Below are 21,716 nucleotides of genomic sequence, written 5' to 3'. Positions count from 1 at the left end.
ATGTGTAACCTTTTATATTTTTTGAACTATGTGAGAAAGTATTACCTAGTCAGAAAATTAAATTTTTGTTAAAAGGTAAGTAGAAGAACTTGACGGGATCTTCCTTTTGGTGCATTTTACCTGTAAGTCTTCCCTCTCTCCAATGCACAACTAATCAGTTATCAAATTTTTACTTGATTTAAAAAATATAAAATGAATTATTATGTTTTTTAAAAATCTGCTTTTCTACACAACGACCCAAAACCCATGGGATGCAGCAAAAGCAGTACTAAGAGGGAAGTTTATAGCAATACAATCCCACCTCAAGAAACAAGAAACATCTCAAACAGCCTAAACTTACACCTAAAGCAATTAGAGAAAGAAGAACAAAAAAACCCCCAAAGTTAGCAGAAGGAAAGAAATCATAAAGATCAGATCGATCAGAAATAAATGAAAAAGAAATGAAGGAAACGATAGCAAATATCAATAAAACTAAAAGCTGGTTCTTTGAGAAGACAAACGAAATTGATAAACAATTAGCCAGGCTCATCAAGAAAAAAAGGGAGAAGATTCAAATCAATAGAATTAGAAATGAAAAGCAGTATGGAGTTCCCTTAAAAAACTTAAAAATAGGACTACCATACAACCCAGCAATCCCACTACTGGACATATCCCCTGAGAAAACCATAATTCAAAAAGAGTCATGTACCACAACGTTCACTGCAGTGCTATTTACAAGAGCCAGGACATGGAAGCAACCTAAGTGTCCATCGACAGGTGAATGAATAAAGAAGATGTGGCACGTATATACAATGGAATATTACTCAGCCATGAAGCGAAATGAAACTGAGTTATTTGTAGTGAGGTGGATGGACCTACAGACTGTCATACAGAGTGAAGTAAGTGAGAAAGAGAAAAATAAATACCATATGCTAACACATGTATATGGAATCTAAAAACAAACAAACAAATTGTTCTGAAGAATCTAGGGGCAGGACAGGAATAAAGACACAGACGTAGAGAATGGACTTGAGGACACGGGGAGGGAGAAGGGTAAGCTGGGATGAAGTGAGAGTGGCATTGACTTACATATACTACCAAACTGTAAAATAGATAGCTAGTGGGAAGCAGCTGCATAGCACAGGGAGATAAGCTCAGTGCTTTGTGACCACCTAGAGGGTGGGATAGAGAGGGTGGGAGGGAGACGCAAGAGGGATGGGATATGGGGATATATGTATACATATAGCTGATTCACTTTGTTACAAAGCAGAAACACATCATTGTAAAGCAATTATATTCCAATAAAGATGTTTAAAAAAATCTGCTTTTCTCCTCAAAGATGCTGCAGTTAATGAAGGGCCAGAAGAAGTAACTGCCGTTACTCATCCAGTTGGTAACCTGTGCTGTGCACCTGACTCCACCTATAGTTCCTGGAAAGGACAATAAAAAGGGGATGTATGCCAGTACCAATTCAGGATTTTCAAAAGAAAAGGACATAAATAAGCACCACAATCAGACCTAGGGTTGATTCATTCATTTCCAGTGCTCAACGGATGCCCTGTGACCGAAAAGTGATTATCTCCAAAAATCATCCATAGATGATGGAGGAAGAAAATTACTCGGTAGCAGTATCTGAACTGACAAGGCAATGCTGTAGGGTTTATCAGCTTTAGTATGAGCTCTGACTAAACACCAAATGCAAAAATTTCAAGAGGAGTCATAACGAAGGTCTCTCTAGAAAAGAAATAACTTCATCTTGGAAGCTTAATATTTAATGCATTTGAAGCAGTAGAGCAAAGACTCCAGATGAAAATCATCCATCAATTTGAGTTTAAAGAATTGGGACTTAAGGAGATAATCTCAAATGTGAATAAGCTCACTGAGGAGCCAGGAATAATACTATTGTGGAAATTTTCAATCCTCCCTTTGCTTCTTCTGTGGCTTCTGGACTCCCCCTTAGGAACCACCTAATAGCTGCCTAGCCACTTCATGGTCTGCTGTGTTAAGCGCTCCCAGGAACAATACTGCAGCTTTAGATATTGAGACGTACATGTTCTACTGCAGATGCTCTCTATTTAAAGGGCCTCAATTTAGCCTACTGCAAAGATAGGTTTATTTGAAGGGGCTTCTGACACTAAACAGTTTAATGGCTATTTCTTTTAAAATAACAGAAATAAATTTCCGTTTAAATAAAGATGACTTCTAAAGAACTCAGAGTTTTTCTCTGACCTTCAGATTTTCATTTACATGTTTTTATTTGACTTGAATACCTCAGGAGGGTGACTGACCATCCCAGTTTTCCCAGGACTGAGGCTTTTGGTGGGCCATGGAATTTTCAGTGCTAAAGTTAGAAAGTCTAGGGAAACCTGGGATGGTCGGTCACCCTATTCCTGAAAGATCTTAAAACAAACATGTCCAAAACAGACCTCCTGAGTTTTCACTCTCACCCTCAATCTGCTTCTCCTCTAGTTTTTCCCCATCTCAGTAAATGGATCCATCTTCCTTTCCTTCACTTCCTACCATCCAACGATTCAGCACATCCTTTTGATTCTATATCCAAAATATACTTTGAATGTGTCTACTTCTTTCCATCTCCAAGGCTACCATACTAGTCCAAGCCACCCATTTCATCTTCCCTTTTCCACTCTTTTCCCCTATGATTAATTCCCCATACAGCAATCAAAAAGATCTTTAAAGTGTAAATCACACCATGTCACTTTCACACTTACAACCATTCAACAGCTTCCCAATCCTTTCAGTGGCCTAAAAGGTCCTGTGTTATGTGCCCTATCTTTTCTGACTTCATCACATGCCATCCTGTGCTCCAGCCCTCAGACCTGAGAACTCCAACTACAAACAAGCTCTCCCTTCAAAGGCCTTCATACTTGCAGTTCCGTCTAGAAGGCTCTTTGCTGCTCTCTTCGCCTGCTGATTCTTCTGCATTAAATGTCATCTTATTGGCCTTCCTAATCACCCTATATAAAATAGAAGCCATCCATACTCATTATTTTCTATCATATCATTTGTTTCTTTGCACAGTACTTATACAAAACTTTAATGATTTTGTCTATTGAGTTATTTCTTGTTGTATCCCAACTCCCAGAAAAACATGAGCTCTGTGAAGGCGGTAACCCACATCACTTCTCTATCTTGTTTATTTTTTATATCCAGCATGGATCATAGTTCACAACACATAGTAGGCACTCAAGTCTTTTTGCAAATGAATGATTGCCCACTGGTCACCAGGCATCTCCTTTTATTGTCACAATAATTATATAAATAGGTATTATCTGTATTTGATAGATGAGGAAGTTGAATATCAGAATTAGTTCACTTGCCAAGTGTGTATGATTAGAAAGTGTCTTGTTCAAGGACTGAGTCCTGCTCTAAGCTTATTATACCAGTCCCAACTCACCCCTCACTCCTTAGTCAACTGAGTAGAACACAGAATTAGGACTTGGGTGTTGACCAAGCTGCTTTTATAGACGTAGTCAAAGTAACTATAAAATACAGGAAAGACCATCAGAAGCACTGAAGGATGGAAAACCACAGATGTGCCTGACTATGTGTGTGTATGTGTTTATACACACACACACACACACACACACACAGAGAGAGAGAGAGAGAGAGAGAGAGAGAGAGAAGTTAGTTATCCACTTATCCACTGACTATCACAAAGTCTAGAATATTTGAGGGTGGGAGGAGGGGACAGGTTGGCCGAGTGGATGAAAACCACTAGTCACAACATATAATGGTTATTTTTAAGTTTAAAGGTATTTCATAAAGACAGAGGTAGCCAAGGGCCCATTTCTACTTGTAGATCACGCGTAAAGGACTAGTCCAGGGGCATATGGTAAGCCTTTTGGGATCTGGTACATGTTGCCACCTTATGATCAAGACTAGATAATGTACAATAGAACAGGTGAAGCCAGCATTCTCCTCAAGAAGACTTCATTTCCAAGTCAAACATGCTCGTTTGTTCTTTCATATACCCATTCACTCTGCCAACATTTACTCAATACTTACTTTGTACAGACACTAAGGATCATGAACAATAAACAGCCTAAACTCTACTCAAGAAGTTTCAAGTACTATAATGAGAGACAGAAAATGGCACAGAGCATAGTTAGAGCTATGTTAAGGTAGCTACAGATTATTCAAGAAATGAAAGGCAACCACATCACTCAGAGTTCAGACAGCAAGGACTACAAGGAAGGTTCCTTGGTGTAAGTAAAATGTTAAGCACAGATATGCAGGAGGAGGGATTAACCAGGTAAGTACTAAATACTAATTGCTTTCATCATCATTTTTGTAAAATATTATCTTTTCTTTGAGCTCCAGGCGCCCATATCCAAATGCGTAACTGACAACTCTATCTGGGTATCTCACAAAGATTTCAAAACCAAGATGTCTAAGCCGAAGTCTTTATAGACATCTCACCTAACATTCCTCAAGAAACCCTACGTCTCTATTCTTCTCATATAAAATACTAAACCACTTTCCTTACTATTTATACCTCATCCCCGCTTTATTATTTCTTAATAAAACATACAGTAAAATGAGATTGTAATCCTAGTCTTGGGTTCATTTGCTAACTTATCGGGGGAAGTTGGGGAGAAAGGACTATGAAATGCCCTAGTGTCTTTACCATGTGTCTCCCACCAGCATGCGACACTGTAACCTCCAGGATGGCAATGCCCTAGGTCATAGCTAATAACCCACTAGGAACTCATCTGACTGAAAGTTCAGAGCCAGTCTCCTAAAGATGTTTATGTGGTACCAAAGGGCTCTTACAAATTGGTCAAAATCACGATCTCAGTGGCACCATGTGGAGTGGTGGGGCCCTGTGAAGGTTGGCGAGGTACCTTAGAAACCTCCTGAGAAGGAAGCTGCTCTCTCTTCTCCTTCACGCATGTCAACACAGCATCTGGAGTCTCCTCTCCAGAGGAGCCTGGCTCAGGGCCCACAGCTTCCGGCTTCCCATTCTCTCGGGGGACTGCGGGTTGCTCGCAGGATGGATTTCTAGGTGGGCCTTTGGGAGCACTCCCTTGTTCTTCTGACAGCTTCAACTTTAGTTCTAAGAGAGATGCCATTAGTTACCGGGAGCAGGAAGGACTCATTGGCCCTAATAAGAGCAGAGAGCCTTTCAGGAATTCCTTCCCTGCTGCCAAGTGAGTGGAAATGAACAGTGCCGATGATGGTTCCCCAGATGTGAAAACAGAGGGCTCTTGAGGCTGGGATCTCCTGGAGGTGGAGCACCATCTGTGGGAATAACTCAGTGCTCTAGATTCCCGAGGAGGGTTCCTGGAGGAAGACCACTGGTACCTGGCCTCAAAGTTTTCACCTGTTATCTATCACGACGCCTGAGATTCTATACTCAAAGATTCATTTACTTGGGTTTTGAAAGTTGTGCAGCCATTAAGAGCCCCTGCAGAAATGCAAGTACTTCTGGAAGGCACTACATAGTGCAGACGTCTGAGGATACATAGGAGCGGTGGGGAAGGGGACATGGGAATGCCAGCCCCAACTTGACAGATTTCACAATTTTGTCTAATGCCAGTATTTAAAATCCAGAAATCACCATTATTGCAATGTGACTTTATATAAACCTATGTAATTAAAAATAAAAAGGCCACCTGGGACTTATCAAGAAATTAGATTTCAGAATATGCTAGGGGACTGCTCGTTTGAATGAGGCCATTTATATTGATTTCTCAATTACATCCATAGCTCATCTTCTCTGTTTGATGTTTGTTTTTTAGTTAGGCTCTGGTGTGGTGTTTAAACACCGCATATATTATAAACCTGCTACATCACTACACTTCAATACCACTGAATTAATATTCCTTTCAGTTCTTTATCACCATCCTTCTAGAAATCTGGAAAAACTCCCATGTCTCTAAGTATTGAAATAAAAAGTGTAGAGAGAGGAAGAAAATTAATTTTTATTGGTAAATAACCATCATCCCTTAAGATAGATTTTAGAGTTAATTAATACTTACACCACCATCTCCAGAGAGACAGAGAAAGAAGAACACTGGATCAGGAAGAAGGAGAACCAAGTTCTACTCCTAGGTCGCCACCTCCCAGCTACGTTACCTTCCCCTCTCTCGACATAAATGTCCTCATCTGTGCAACGGGGTGTGTGGCATAAATGATTGCTCAGGCCTCTTCTGTTTCTAACAGACAAGAAACCAATAACCCAGGGAAATGAATACTCCACATGTTGAAATGTTCCTGGCACTGAAGTGAATCATTCCACCTGGGAGTCTGGAGTTCCTCAGTCTCTTCACAAGGAGATGTATTAAATGGGATCAAACAATGAAGGGGACCCAGGACCCTTTATTTCAAGATGGGGCCTCTGATCTAGGCAGGAGACAAGCTTAAAGAGGGCACAGGTGGAAGAGAATCAAGAACTCCTTAGAGCACATTATCACGATTTTATCTGCTTCCTTCCTGAGAAAGGAGACCCTTGGCTGGCATTTACCTTTGAGCTGTTTACGACCTTTAGCCAAATCATTCATCCATTTCAGGACTTCAGGATTAGATGTCTTGTCACCATGTGAAGGCTGCAAGGGAGGGAAAAATGGGGATGGAAGGAGGTAAAGGGAGGGAGGGAGAGAAGAAAGAAAAGGAAAAACAAAATTTTAAACAGCTAAGGCACACGAAGGTAGTTCAGCAACATATAAAGCTGGGAGAGAGATTCAGGAGTGATACCTCCAGTTGATGGAGTTGCCTCTGAAAAACAGTGAACATTCTTGACCTCCTCCACTCTTTCATCCTTGCCATGGACACTGTTTCTAAACACACCTGGTCACCCAGCATTTTTTACATAGTCCTAACTATGTCAGTGCCCCCTACAGTCTAACCCTCAATCACCTTGTGGGCTACCCATACCCAACACCCCATTGCCAGGTCATTCTTTGTATCAGTGTAGATGGCTCTACTGATACAAACCAGCGCTTCCTCCCTTGCCTCTGCTCATGACTTATGACCAAAACCTGCCTGGGGAACACTGATAAACTAGAAGCTTTAGCTCCTATCAGTCATATCCTCCAAGCTGAAGAAAGGAGACGCCAGGATCTCTAAAACCTGACAACAGTCTGAGAAGTCAGTATATAAGGGGGATACCCAGATTTCACTGCTCTCCCTGTTTACAGACTCAGTATTCTACTGGGCTAGCATTAAAGTAGAAATTAACTATATGAGTATGGACTTGGGCAAATTATTTAGCCTCTCCATGCCTCAGTTTCATCTACCAAATGAGGATTATAATACCATCTCCCTCATAGGGTTGCTGTGAGGGATGAATTAGTGAATATATGTAAAACACTGAAAAGAGTTCCAGGCACATGCTAAACACTACAGAGGTGTTAGCTAGAATTAAAAACATTATTGTTATTACGACTGGCAGCGGTGATAGCAGCAGGAGTAGTAGGCTTAACTACCAGACCTTCAAAGGAATGGTGAGTAAGTCTTCACTAACAAACATACACGTAGGGGTATGTATGTCCTACGTAGTAGCTAATCGCACTTGGATGTGGCAATAAGAATACAGTTTCACTTTTAGAAGGATATGACTCCGTTCATACAAATCATTCACCTTAATTTCTGGATTTCTTTTCAGAGCCTAAAAGTAAATTTTCTACAGAAAGAGAAACTGGGAGAGAAGAACAGCCAAACATACCTAGCCTCCAGCCCCACAGATCAGTAGGAAACTTCCTTAAACAAGTTGAGGCCACCCTGGTAACTTAAATGGAGGCTCAAGAAGATTAGCGGTTACTTTGAACTGGGGATATACAAAGAGCTATATAAGCACGTTCAAGAAGACATCACAAACACTGTAATAGTAGCCAGAAACGTGTACAATGTTAGTGACAAGTCTAGTGGCTCTGCCACGTTTAAGAATCCATTAAATCCATATAACATCAGCAAGATGTTGGTGAGAGAGAGACACAGCCAGGAGTGTGCTCCTCTCAAGTTCGAAGGAAAAAACAGTGCTTGTGTAAGAGGATCATCAAATGTACACGGGATTAGATGTTTTAACTGTGAAACACAAGACATGGTTCTGTCACTTCTATAGTGATGTAAAAACCATACAGTTTAAAATCAAGATGGAAAATAACACTGCGGGAAAATGACAGTGATTTTTCCCCTAGGGGAGCCCAGAAGGGAGACTCTGGTTTCCAGTAGGGAAGCCCTGGTTTCAGGACCATGGACAGTGACACAGAGGGCACACCTCCCAACTGCTGTGTCTGGTCCCACCCGTGGTCTGCTAGAATGATGCATTGCACTGCTTCCCTGATGTAACGTTTAGTATTTTGGCTCTGGGTAACAGGCTGGTTATATGAACAGTCAATGTTTTACATGTGATTTCTCGAAATCCTCACAGAATTCTTCACTCTGATCTGAAAACACATCTTGTTCTCTGGAACACATCTTTTTCACTGGATATGTTCCACACAGTTAATGCAATCTTCTGAAACACTGTTAAAAACAAAAATGAAAACCTAAGACCCTAAGCCAAGGACCATCAAAGAAGCTTTCACTACTGCAAACAGGACTTAATAGAAATTTAAGGCTGAATTTTCTGACAAAATGTTTTAAAGCCTGAGATCATTTTCTGAAATGAATTTTGTATTTCCCTGCTCTTGGGCGAGCTTTCAAAAGAGGTTAAATCAAGCTCACAAGGACGGCAGCTCTCAGATCATATGGAAAGTTTTTATATACAAGCTGTGGATCTTCAAGCCTTCTAACGTCTGAACTATTTCAGTTTAATAGGCCCCCAAGGACCATACACCCAAAAATTACACAGTGTAGATTTCATTCAGTGTAATTAAAATGGAGCTCACGAGTCACATAACTGAGGGTACTACTGGACCAGATTTGTGGTCTGCCAAAGATGATTCAAAAGACACTTTAGAAAGATTTATGGATCAGGAATGAAAGGACCTATGCTGCTGTCTTGGCTACATCAATTCTTTGCTGTATGAACCTGGAGAAGTTACTTCCCTTCTCTGGGCCTCAGTTTCTTCAATGGTCAAGTAAGAGAAAACTAACTGATCCCTTCTAATTCTAAGATTCTCTAATTCTACTGAAAGTGAACATCTGGCTGAAACAGCCTTTTCTAAGTCCATGAGTCTAACAATAGTTAAATGTAAAATCAACTGTAGGGAATAAATACAGTTCTGGATATGAGGTGAAATGGTTGCATTCAATAGAGAAGGAAAGATGTATATTATACCAGGGCATCAGACTAGCATGAAGGCCCAGCAGCTCGGATTCAAAAGTTAGCAGCGGGTGCTATTAACCCCGTCGTCAGGTTGCCGGGAAGGAAAGCCATACACACAGCAACCAATTAAAGCCCATTAACATGTCAAACCTCTAACCACAGCCTGACACCCAGACAGGAAGGGTGAGGGGAAGCCCTGTTTCCTGAGACGTGGAAGGTTCTGATTACTTCAAAGGCTCATACACACAGAAGCAGTGACCATGAAGCCTTCTTCCTTTACTGCTCCCAAATTCATCCATCTGCATGTTTAAGTGTGCGGGCATGTGTCTACTCTGGCCCTAAAGCTTCTCCAGACAAAGGCAGGAGGTGCCAGGAGAAATTCTCTTCTAAAATACTCAGCTGCTGGGTGGCTGTTACAGCTGAGAAAAGTAATCCAGGGTCTGCAGCTGCAGGTAGAAAAATCCAATGGAAAATTAATGTCTATAATTTTCCTTTATTTTTTGACAAGGCAGAGGTTGCCATGGGATAGCCTATTCAAATATCACTCAAACAGACTAAAAAGTTAATAATATCTAAGACCACTTACTTCCTTTGTGCCAAAACTGTAAAAAGCATTATATATGCACTCCCTCATTTAATGCTCACAAACTTAAGAAGTCACTACTAATATTAACTCCACTTTACAGATGGACAAACTGAGACTCAGAAAGATAAAGTAACAAGTCCAAAGTCAGAGTTCTTAAGTGGCTGTGCGGATTCAAATCCAGATCAGTCTGATTCAAGAACTGCCAGATAAGAAATGTTAATAGGCCCTGGGATGGAGCCCCTGTTTCTCTACAGATTCCAACACGAGGGCATCACAGATCCAATAAAACTCCAGCAGCAAGTAAGGAAAATCAACTTCTCTCAGGCTATCTGGAGCTTTCAACTTGCAGTGGACACTTAATGAATTTCACTTGTACTTCTCCACTGCAAAAACTACTCAACTTTAACCAGCCCAAGCCTGAGCTGTCGAACACAACCACCTTAAGAAGTTGTAAGTCTTCGCTGGGCCTCCATCTCCTTATCTGTAAAATAGAGGCCTGTACTCACAATGTGTAGAGCACCCTCCTGCTCTATAAAAGACAATAAGTAGTTGTGACTGCCTGACCTCAAGGAAGAGAAGAATCTTCAACACCTTAAGGCTGTCTTGAAAGCCAATCTGATTTTTCTTCCATTTTTAGCAAAGCTAAAACGCCCTCCTTAAAACCCCTCTTTTAGTGAATTTGAAGTCACTGTGGGCAACACAGGACAGGAAGAACAGGAGAGTGGAATATTACCTACTCGCACCTCCCTCCCCAGAACTTACCCACACTACAAGGACCTGCATGCAGATTGCCTCTGGACCAAGAGCTTACTGAGCCTTTAAATATTTTAAGATGTTTGAGACATTCCCTGGTCTCATTTATTTTAATAACAAGCTGCTCTGGACCCTCTGCCAAAGACCCAGTACCTTTGTGCAATTCTACATGGATATGATTCTTCTCTATGCCACGGTCACCAGTAGAGACAATAAATAAAACTAGCATTGGCCATCAGGACACTTACCTCTGACTCTATTGTTTCTTAAGTAAGAAAAGGAAAGGTTCATGATTGTAACACTGCAGCATCAGTAAGAAGGCTGGTGTCTCTGACAGGAAAGAATGGGATCAGGGTTTGTTCTTAAGAGTGGCCTGAACAGATGTCACGTGATAGGTCCTCACCCATCAACAACAAAGTACTTTATTGTCAAAGAAAACTCTCCCTCATTCTGTTCCACAATGAGAGATTCTGTCTTTTGTGTCCTTAATAGGTTCTTATCAAATGCAAATGAGAAAAGGCTAAAGAAAAAATAAGACCATAATTCGAAAGCTTTCCAAATTTTAGTCCTAGGAACACTAATGATAGTAAGGTTCCTCAGAAAAAAAAAAAAATGAGAGATCAATAATCAAATCGGTTTAGAAATAAGAGTTGTAATTTGCTACTAGGAATTATCTTAGCAGAGATCAGCTAACAGCATGTGAGAACAAGACAGACCCAGGATGGAAACTTAATTTATGATAGGTCCTGGGTCGGCCAATGGAAACTGAGCTGTCCCTTGGCACAGAGATGTACTCTAAAAGGAAGGACAGAAAAGCCCATGCATTTCTGACACAATCCACTCATTTCAAACCACAGGGTCCTTACCCGGTATTTCTTTTCTTGTTCAAATTTTTCTTCAAATTTCCGAATTTTCCGCTTCAGGCTCTGGATGTGCTTGGTGAGCTGGGTAATGGTCTGTGGCTCTTTGCCATCACCACAACTGCACCGAGAAGAACTTCGGGGCCTGCAATGATTCCAGAGAGGGAAAGAATCATCAAAAACAGTACTATATATAAAAGAGGTAGCTCATAAGGACCTACTGTATAGCACAGGGAACTCTACTCAATACTCTGTAATGGCCTATATGGGAAAAGAATCTAAAAACGAGTGGATATATGTATATGTATAACTGATTCACTTTGCTGTACAGCACATACTAATACAACATTATAAATCAACTATACTCCAATAAAAAAATTTTTTTAATGATATAAATTTTTTTTAAATGGTCTTCCAGTAAACACTGCTGCTGGTCTACAAACCAAGCTTCCTAGATTATCAGAGAAGTCCGGAGGCCAGTTCATTATTTGATGAGTCTACTATGGTAGCATCTGCTCATTACTGGAGATCCCTGATCACAGAACTCCATGATGGGCAAATGTCATCAGGGACTTTAGTCTACAAATGTCAGAATATTAGTCTAGGAAATATATTTCCTAAAGCTTGGAGGATACCAATTTCAGACTAATGAGAGAGCCCTATTGTACCGTTATCCACAATAAGTCGCATGAGCCCCACCTAAAAACAATTTCAAGGAAGATTTAAAAGAGTAGTTAACTCTTCTTTCTATGACAGAGCCTTTGTGAATCTAATCAAAGGAATGGACCCCCTCTCCAGAAAACGTGTTCACCTTCTCACCTGACACAATTTACAATAGTAATAATGCACTGAATCCCTCAATTCCACCAGTAGACAGTCCATGGACCCTGGTCTAGATAAACTCATGAGTAACAGCAGGAGTTATTAAGGAGAAACTAGGAATTCCCTGCACGTATTTTTGGTCAAGGGAGACTCATTTTAGCTACGCATCAAAACTACTTACGCAACTTAAAAAAAAAGAACACATAGTTTCACATTTTTTTTGTCTAGGGGAGCTACTGTAAGCTACCACTTTTCTAGAATCTAAGAAGAAATTGAGATGTACAACTCACAAGCATTGCTACAATCCATCCATCGAGGCCACTGCTGGACATGGAAAGAACACTTATGAGCTCATGGAGAATTCCTGGTACTTGCATGTACACAGACTTAGGACTCTGGTCATTTCACCAAAAATGTTCAGACATGTGAGCCGTAGGGCAGCCTGTGTCTCGAGACCATCTCCTCCTGATTCAGGAAGGCCTGAAACAGCATTCTTAACTAGAAGGTACTCTGATTTTTTGCCATTTATTGTTCAGGGCTTGCAGCTGCTTTTGGTAGGCATGTTTGCTCTATTTTAGACACACACTTCACTGAATTTATAAAAGTATTGGGTTGTATTGTAAATAGTATTTTTAAAAACTGCATGAAATGAAGACAAGAACAAAACAAGGTTTTCTTACATCATAAACTGCTGAGTGCTGGGTGGAGAAGGGGCTGATTCAGGGTCTAAGTTGAATCTCTGGCTTTGGCTGAAGATGGAGCATCGTGGTGACAGAAGCGGGTTGTCACCGTCAGTGATGTGATAGAGGAGCCTGCTAGTCTCAACGGACTGGAGGTCTTCTGGTACACTGTCCTCTTCATTCTGCACACCTTTGTGCACTGGCACAGGGTCTGAGGACAAGATACATCATCGAGACTTAGAAGTGACAGAGGGCTTGAGACTGTCATGTTATTAAACAAAGATTATAAACGTTCATTATAATGTCTTGCCTCTTTGTCATTTCTTCCTTCTGGGGATATGAAAGCCTTTCAAAATTCTGTCATGTTCGTTCTCACGGAATCTGGACAGAAAATATTACAAAGCCAACACACACCAAAAGATGGAAACAGAGATTGTTTCGGTCTGAGTTACAGAAGTCAGCATGGTCCAAAACTACAAAAATCCTCTCTTTATATCATATTATTTGCATATGTCAGAGAGTATATAACAACATGTTAGAGTGAGAAAAAGAAAACAATTACATGGAACTGGAGAAAAAGATGATAGATTATGAGGGAGAATAGTTATAACAGAATTGCCAGTGAAGGAAGGGAGAGGAGGGTGTAGGGAGGAAAAGAGAAGAGAAGACAAAGGAGGAAGAGAGGGGTGAGGAGTCCCCAGATAGAAAATTACTCAGCACTCATTAAAAATGATGGAGAACTCAACATCAATATGGAATGATGCTCTGAATATACTAAATGAAAACCACACATTTCAACACAGAACAGTAATGATTCCATTTGCTATAAGCAGCATACATTTATGTCTACAAATAAATGCACTAAAAGATCAAAGAAGCTACATAGCAACTACAAAGCATGGTGGGATTAGGAAAGATTCTATTTCTTCTCCAAAATTTTATGTAGCATTTTATTTGGGACAAAAACAAAAACCAACAACGAAACCTGCTCTAAACCCTCTCCCCAGCTTGGCAGCCGTCTGCCTGAATTCTCACTGTGATCATTCCCCTTTTATATGAGCTCACTGGCTCCCCAACCAGGTCAGTCCAGAAAGTGGGCACCCCTGTGCTACAGAGGTGAGGGCAGGGGAATGAGAAACTTCGGGGCGCTGAGTGACGGTGGCCAGAGTGAGAGTCCCTCCATCCTGGCGTGCTGTACAGAGCTACTCAAGGAACAGCCAAAACCTTCTCAATTTTGCCCAGCAAACAAGTGAGGACGACCCAAGGCTTTCTCTTATTCTGACTACCCTAAAGAAAGAGGAAAACACACAGATTTTCTGGGTGAAGAAATGAATCTGAAAATACTGACAATCCACTTTTCCAAAATAACATTTATCACAATTTGGTACTGGATGAATCTTAATCAGGTTTAGAATGGCTCGAGCTGTCTAGAGCTTGAAATGCAATTTCCTTTGCGTAACATCAAAGTTCTGATTAGGTCCTTGTGTGTTTTCAGTTGGCTTCTCCCCTTTTGCGCTGTAGACTGGGAGGGTGGACAGTGCCTCCCATCGGGCCTTTGAAGCCGATCGACAGCACCTCTGTCAGCAGCTGAGGCTGGTCAGAAGCGGAAGGGGTGAAGACTGGGGAAAGCTGGAGCCAGATGAATGCCAAAGCCCAGGCCCAGAGGCAAGTGTGCTGGTGTGCCCGACACAGCTCACCACAGGCAACACCCTGGCTAAGAATAATTTAGCCAGAAAACGCTGCCATTTGGCGGGAGCCCTAAGAAGAAACACGAATCATAGTTCCTAACCAGTAAACGACAGCATATACTAACAATGACCTTCAATACCCACCAGGAAGTGTCTGAGGCCCTCACCAAACCCTTTTCTTAAACCATTAGACTCTAAGAAGAAATGTATTTTATTCATGTTACCCTTTTCTGGGGAGCATCTTTTGGTAATAATGATGGGGAAGAAAAAGATCTTTAACAAGTACCTGGGACCAGCACATTTTTGTTGAAATTGTAAAGACTGGAGTCCTTCTCTTCAGCTCATCTGTGGTGCCAGGGTCAAAATTAAATCCTTTTAATTTTCCTTCTAATTTTAATTTTAAATTTAATTTAATCCTCTTAATTTTCTCTTGGTGCTGTCTTATAATGACAAAATGGGGGCACTTGGGTTCCTAGCCATATGACTAATGTGGATGTAAGAGCTTAGCTTCGGAAACCCACAGAGACCTAAGATATGACTTCACAGAATCACAGGCCACTATGAACGCCATTGCAATAGTAACTGTAAACCTCCGTTTACACGGCATCTGCTTTTTGTGGGCACTCAAAAAACCAGTGCTGCCTAACATCCTGACCTTTCTTCCCCCCAATTCACCACGAAAGGAAGCAGTAAGCCCGAAAGATCCCACAGTGACCAGCTGAAAAGTGACAGTCACCCTAAGTGTCCATCGACAGGTGAATGGATAAAGAAGATGTGGCACATATATACAATGGAATATTACTCAGCCATAAAAAGAAACGAAATTGAGTTATTTGTAGTGAGGTGGATGGACCTAGAGTCTGTCATACAGAGTGAAGTAAGTCCGAAAGAGAAAAACAAATACCGTATGCTAACACATATATATGGAATCTAAAAAGAAAAAGAAAAGAAAAATGGTTTAAACTGGTAATCTGGTAATGCCTGAGCTCTTTGTCTAAACTAACCATTTGAGTCGAGAAGTGGCTTAATTAAATCAGTGGGTGCATGCCTATGTGTGCGCATTTGTGTAGACAGGATTATTGAGATCTTTGCTCAGAAGAGACCAGGGTAGATTCAGAGCCAACCAGCGTTGCTGCCACCCTGGGAACAGAGCCCAGGCCACCACTTACAGACCCTGCTCCCCAACAGGGAGAAGCTTATGGCAATATTAAACTCGGGTGGCTTCTGATGGGACCCTGGGAGCACACTGCTTTTTCTTCCAAAGAAAGGCGCAACTTGCCAGAGCCCATGCTGTGATGCACCATGCTTTAGAGGGAGGGCCTGGGAGCCAGGGCTCGGGGTGCCCATACTTTCTTGTGGGGCTCCAGCAAGTTCACTGACCTCTCTCTCTGTGTCCTTGTTTGGACCACCTGACAGGGCTGTGACAGGAAAGTCAAAGGAGATCTGCTGTACAACCTCATGCCTTTAGTTAGCAGTATTGTATTATACACGTAAAAAGTTGTTAGGAATGTACATCTCATGTTAAGTGTTCTTACCACAATTTAAAAAATTGTTTTCTTTTACCCTTCTTTGTATTTTCTACAATTTCTGTAATGAATGTCTTAATTGTATAGGAAGAAAAAACCAATAAAAGTTAATATAAAAATTTGGGGGAAAAAATGCATTCCTCGGAAGAGAAGTGAGAAACAACCCCACGGGGAGAACAAGAGAGAACGAAGACTGTGAATTTGAATCTCAGGTCCACCACCTGTTAAGAGGCACTTGAGCAAAAATGGGCCTTTTTAAACCCCAGTTTCTTCGTCTGTAAAATGGGGAGAATAAGACTAAGGGAGGCCTCTCCCTGCCTCTCAAGACTAAGGGAGGATGAAATAGGAAAACTGTATCCCCTACAAATTTTTGCCATATCCACATAAACCTATTTTTAATATATATGTATGTTATGTGTGTATATATGTGTTCATGTGTATATATATAATCTTAATTTCTTTGTTTTAATTTCTTTTTTACTGAAGTATAGTTGATTTACAATGTTGTGTTAGTTTTAGGTGTACAGCAGTGATTCAGTTATTCTTTTTCAGATTCTTTTCCCATACAGGTTATTACAAAATATTGAGTATGGTCCCCTGTGCTATACAGTAGGTCCTTGTTGTTTATCTATTTTATATATAGTAGTGTGTATATGTTACTCCCAAATTCCTAATTTATCTCTTCCCCTTATCATATATATAAGATTATATATTAAATACAATCTTAATTTCAACCTACAGTTTTCCCAAATGTCAGCTTCATCTTAGGCAATAATGGCCAAGAAGTCATAAATTTGATGTGCCAGTTACATTTCTTCAACTAATACACATTAAAATAAATTCCTATTAAAACAACGTTCACCCATGCATCCTTTGTAGAGCATATTTGGCTAAACACTGAGATAAGGCGCAGAAACTGCTATATCGGTAACCATGAGAACCATCATTTTAACAATTATTAATATCAACATAAGGAAGTTGAATATTATCTTCTCTTACTGACCACCAACTCCACTAGGAGTCCTTATGGGGTTAATGTGGGAAATGAGAACCAATACACCCTCAACATACTGTACCTCCATAAATAAGTAAGAATAATAATCATATCTAATACTTATGCAGTGAGTCACTATGTCCTTGTAATAAGAGTTTTTGCCAAGTATTTAATCTTCGTAATAACCACAGGAGGCTGGGAGTAATGTGATCTGCGTTTTAATTTCAGGAGGGAAGGTGGTATGACTACGTGAGCTCCAGTCAGGGAGGGTTTGACCAATGCCCGTGGTAGAAGACTCCACATCTCCGACCTTGGAGGCCAGAGAGTATTTCTAGCAGGCCACTCACTGAGCAATAGGGACCACAGCTTAGAGAAGTCATTATCATCAGGTGTGAAGGCCAGAGCCCACTTCTGATCTGGGTGCAACCCCAGGTAGGAACAGATGCTGTATTACAGCTGTTAAATGAATCAGTCAGATTTTAAAAAACATTTTTCTAATGTGAATTTTTAAGTGATTCAAATGTAAATCAACTATACTTCAATTAAAAATTTAATTAAAAAGTAAATTAGTAAATTAAGTGATTTAAAGTTTAAATAAATCTTTATCTGCAACCATTTGAGATGGACTGCTGAGATGAGTCACAAATTAGCCACAGGCTTGTGGGTTTGTTAATTTGCACTTTTGGGTTTACCCATCATGGTGGACCCATAGGCAGCATTCAGATACATTCCAAAATGCCAAACATCATGCCTCGGATGGTATTACGACACCATGCCTTTGACGGTATTAAAAACTAAATGAGTCAGAAACATGTACATGATTTTAATGAGGCTCAGGCATCAAGAGTTCTCGGCCAGCCTCACACAAAAAGGGCCACCAAAATAAAACCAAAAAACAACTCAGAAACATCTGATGGATACACAATGGATTTAGTTGTAGGTGTGTTGAATTTAAGTTGAATTTAACCTAAGGCACTAATAGTTCACAAGAGAGAGAATATAGGTAGCCTGATGTCATCCCAGTAACTAAGCCTGGGGAAACAGATGGGCCTGCTTGCTCAGAGACCACTGAGAGGGAAGCAGTATCTCTGAGGTTAGGATGGGTGGGTAGGAATGAGAGCAGATGAAGACGGATTTCTGGTAGATGAGGCCGACTGAGCCACCGAGTGGGACAAGATTGGCACTCCAAGCAGGCTTCTATGTGCCAGCTTCCGTGGAGGACCACCAAAACATCAGTGAGCTAGAGGGGTGAGGAATTTGTCACCGTGAAAACAGGGGTTGGCTCCATGGCAAGCACCCTGCAGATCCCAAGAGGCAGTTTGACATCATGAATAAAAGCATGGGCTATAGTTTCAGAAACACCTGGATTCAAGTCCCAATTTTGTCAGATGTGTCACCTGAGACCCATTATTCAATCTTTTTCAATCTCAGTTCTCCCATCTGTTTCAGTGAAAATGACATCAGTATAAATAAATTGCTGGAAGGATTTTAAAAAGATAAGGAATCTCAAGGGCTTCATATAGTGCCTGGGGGACAGGGCATAATAACTCACCAGTAAATGACAGCTGCTGTTGTTTATATTTATGGTGGTAGCTTTGACCTAGTTAGGGAATTAAAGAGGGGAGCCGAAGGGGAAAATGAGTTCAGTTCTGGATGCACTGAGTTAAGAGGCACTTTTAGTCATCAGGTGGAGGTGCCCAATAGCCCCTATATACGTGTAGGTGTGCAGCTCAAGAGACATAATCTAACTGGGTCCGACCTCATCATACACCGCCCTGTTTAAACGCCCCTTCCGGAGTAGGGGCTGAGACGGTGAGCGCCATTTTTGTTTTGAAGGAGCCAATGTACTGATTTCAATTAAAATGAACAACCGGTAGATTAGAGCACTGGGTTAGCTGGGCAATGAGAAATTCCAAAATCCTTCCTGAAAACCAGAAAGCTACATGGATCAAGCAGCCTCAGCTCAGATCTAAACTTATTCCTTGCCTCTGCATTTTTGACTACAATCTTCTATTTAAATTTCCTTCAGTAAATAGAGATCCAGGCTTTAGGTTTTTGAGTAGTTCTTAAGACAAACTTAATACTATCATTCCTGTTCCCTAGAGAATTATGGAAAGACAATTTTGGAATATTGTTTTCTTGAGTCACTGCTATTATTTCTAACATATGCAACGTTTTTTGCCAAGTAAACGTAACATTTAAATCACAGAAATACATAAATCTTCAGGGTACACTGTCACGGATTATTTTAGAAGTCCAATAATAACGTCTATGCACTCTGATAAAGAGACTTTTGCAGTTCTTTTTAAGTATTTTCACTGTCCCAATGGTAGAAATAAGGAATAAATGACCTCCAGTTTAAAAAAGGTAGGATCAACGAAGGCCCAAGCAAAGGAAGATCACAGTTTCATTCTGGGAGGTGTAAACGATTTGAACTCACCCAAATTTTCAGTATTATAGTGATATTCAATAAATTTAAGTGTCTAGATGAAATTTAATAGCTATCTTAAATATGCTTTCATTTCACATGGAAACTGGCTTAGCAAAGTAAAGTGCCAAGGGAAAAGGAGGGTGTAGAGACCTCTAGATTGAATGCAGACAGAGGAAGACAACGCGGCAAGGTAGTGGGTGAGAAAGACGAGGAGCCGGAAAGCTGTGGGGGAAGAAGAAGAAAAACACAGACACCACGATGGTGAGGGTGGGTGAGAAGGCAGGGTGACAAAGGCTGAGCTCGTTCTCAGGAAACGGGCGGTGGAAGCAAACCTCTAGCCCGAGGCGGACTGAGGTCTTTGCACGTTAGTGACTTCTACCAGAACTCAGAACCGTGCTGTGGGCTACAGTAGTGTGAGCCACACTGAGGACAGGGTCAGGTCGCCAGATCTCTGTTGTATGGGGAAAGGGAAGAAGTCTATTCTTTGCATTGTTCTGGAGGAGCACATATGAGGCAGGGATCATTCATATTTTGGGGAGCAGTTTCTACACAGCACCAAACCAAATGCACCACTTGGGAAGAAAAGAAGAAGTGATCTTCTAGACAAATCTACTGAGCGACTACATGAATGTCTACACTTTCCTCTGATTATTCAAGACTTAACTTCTCTGCCTATATGCACACTGTCGAAGAACCACTGAGAAATAACCAAGGGAAATAAATGGCCGATGGTGTCTCATCTCTGAAAACATCTTTTCCCCTCCCCGTGTCACAAAAGTGGAGCAGGGCGCTCAGCTAGGCTGTGAGGGTGGGGAAGGGGAAGAAAGAGCAAATATCACCCGTGATAGTGCCCAAGATTCAGAAGCACCCTGCCGGTACAGAGAGAAGGCTGGGTGCCGGGATGTGATCATTTCTCAGCCCAAACAACTTTCCGTGTCTTCTAGTTGATTCCTGTGCAACTGATCACCTCAGCGGGAAAGCTGAGAAAAATCTGCTGGGAAGGTAACAAGGGCCATTTTCAAAAGAGGCTTTTCATTTACGAGCAGACGTGCTTTGAAAAGCAAAAGGGAACTTATATACAAAGCAAACAGGAAGACTACGGAAAGAAATTCCAACCTTGGCTGCGGGCCGTATCTTCACAGGCTCGTTCAATGTCAGTAAGGAAAAATTAATCAGAAAAAGTTGGACCCGCAGTTCCACATAGAGACGTGGAAAAGTATAATTCTAGGTTCCTGGAAGAGTCAGAAGAGGCTGTCCACTTTGGGTCTGGGGGCTGTTCAGGGCAGTGTCAGACACTGAGCATCTAGGCAACCTGTCTGATCACTTCTAGACTCTCCTTCATAAGCATGCAAGAATAACCAGAAAGAAAGGTATTTAGATGACTGTAATATACGAGAAATTATGTGCGCATATGAGAACTCTCTGTACTGTATGCTTGATTTTCTATAAACCTAAAACCTCTTAAAAATAAAATCTATTAATTAAAACACTAACATGTCTATAAGCCCACTGGTTAAAAGCCTGGGCTATGGAGTCAGAGCCCTGGGCTTGGTCCAAGATGCCACTTACTAACAGCTATTAGGTCCTTGGCCAGATGAGCCTCTTCACACTCAGAACCCTTTGTAAAATGTGTGGCGAAGACAAATAGGACAACACATACACCACAGTCCTCGGCCTGTCTTAACAACTGAATTTTAAAAAATCTTTTAATAATCACCTGGTGGTTTAGGTCACAGGTCTGATTTTCTCCTTCCTTATAAGGCAGTTATAGAAATGGCATCAGAGAACTATACTGTCATCTATGAATTTTGAAATCATTTTTTAAAATGCTCTATTTGGAAAACAAGGGATTAATGTGAAGCTCCCTCTTTCAGAAACTATGAAGATGGCGATAAAAGCATCAGAGAAAAATTATTAACAGTGAAGATCTTTTCCAACCAAGTTATGTCATAGGTTTAGCACAGGATAGATTTTATGGTAACAAATGTAGCTTCACCTTTAATAAGAGGTAGTTACTCAACCATCAGCATTGTAGATTATCACTGTTATAAATACCTTTTGCTTAAGAGAACTAGGGTAATGTCAATCAAATGCAGGACTCTAGAGAGGACCTAGGGAATAAACAGTACTAAATGTCATTTCCACACCTTGAAAGTCATTAGAAA

The 21,716-nt window shown here is 40.9% G+C and overlaps 1 protein-coding gene across 3 annotated transcripts in view; it reads right to left on the bottom strand.

Annotated features, from left to right (window-relative positions):
- FAM13C (family with sequence similarity 13 member C) overlaps nt 1–21,716 on the bottom strand; it is a 130,499-nt gene that overhangs the window by 11,902 nt on the left and 96,881 nt on the right. For all 3 annotated transcript variants that reach the window (XM_024765238.1, XM_024765239.1, XM_024765240.1), the window contains exons 7-10: nt 12,913–13,123; nt 11,417–11,555; nt 6,467–6,548; nt 4,845–5,056 (exon numbers count right to left, since the gene is read on the bottom strand). In XM_024765238.1, the coding sequence (XP_024621006.1) occupies nt 4,845–5,056; nt 6,467–6,548; nt 11,417–11,555; nt 12,913–13,123 (644 nt within the window). The remainder of the gene's footprint in view (nt 1–4,844; nt 5,057–6,466; nt 6,549–11,416; nt 11,556–12,912; nt 13,124–21,716) is intronic.

The sequence above is a fragment of the Neophocaena asiaeorientalis genome, unplaced genomic scaffold (assembly GCF_003031525.2).
Source record: "Neophocaena asiaeorientalis asiaeorientalis breed wild unplaced genomic scaffold, Neophocaena_asiaeorientalis_V1.1 scaffold183, whole genome shotgun sequence".
Lineage (NCBI taxonomy): Eukaryota > Metazoa > Chordata > Mammalia > Artiodactyla > Phocoenidae > Neophocaena > Neophocaena asiaeorientalis.
This window is presented reverse-complemented; position numbering and strand designations above follow the sequence as displayed.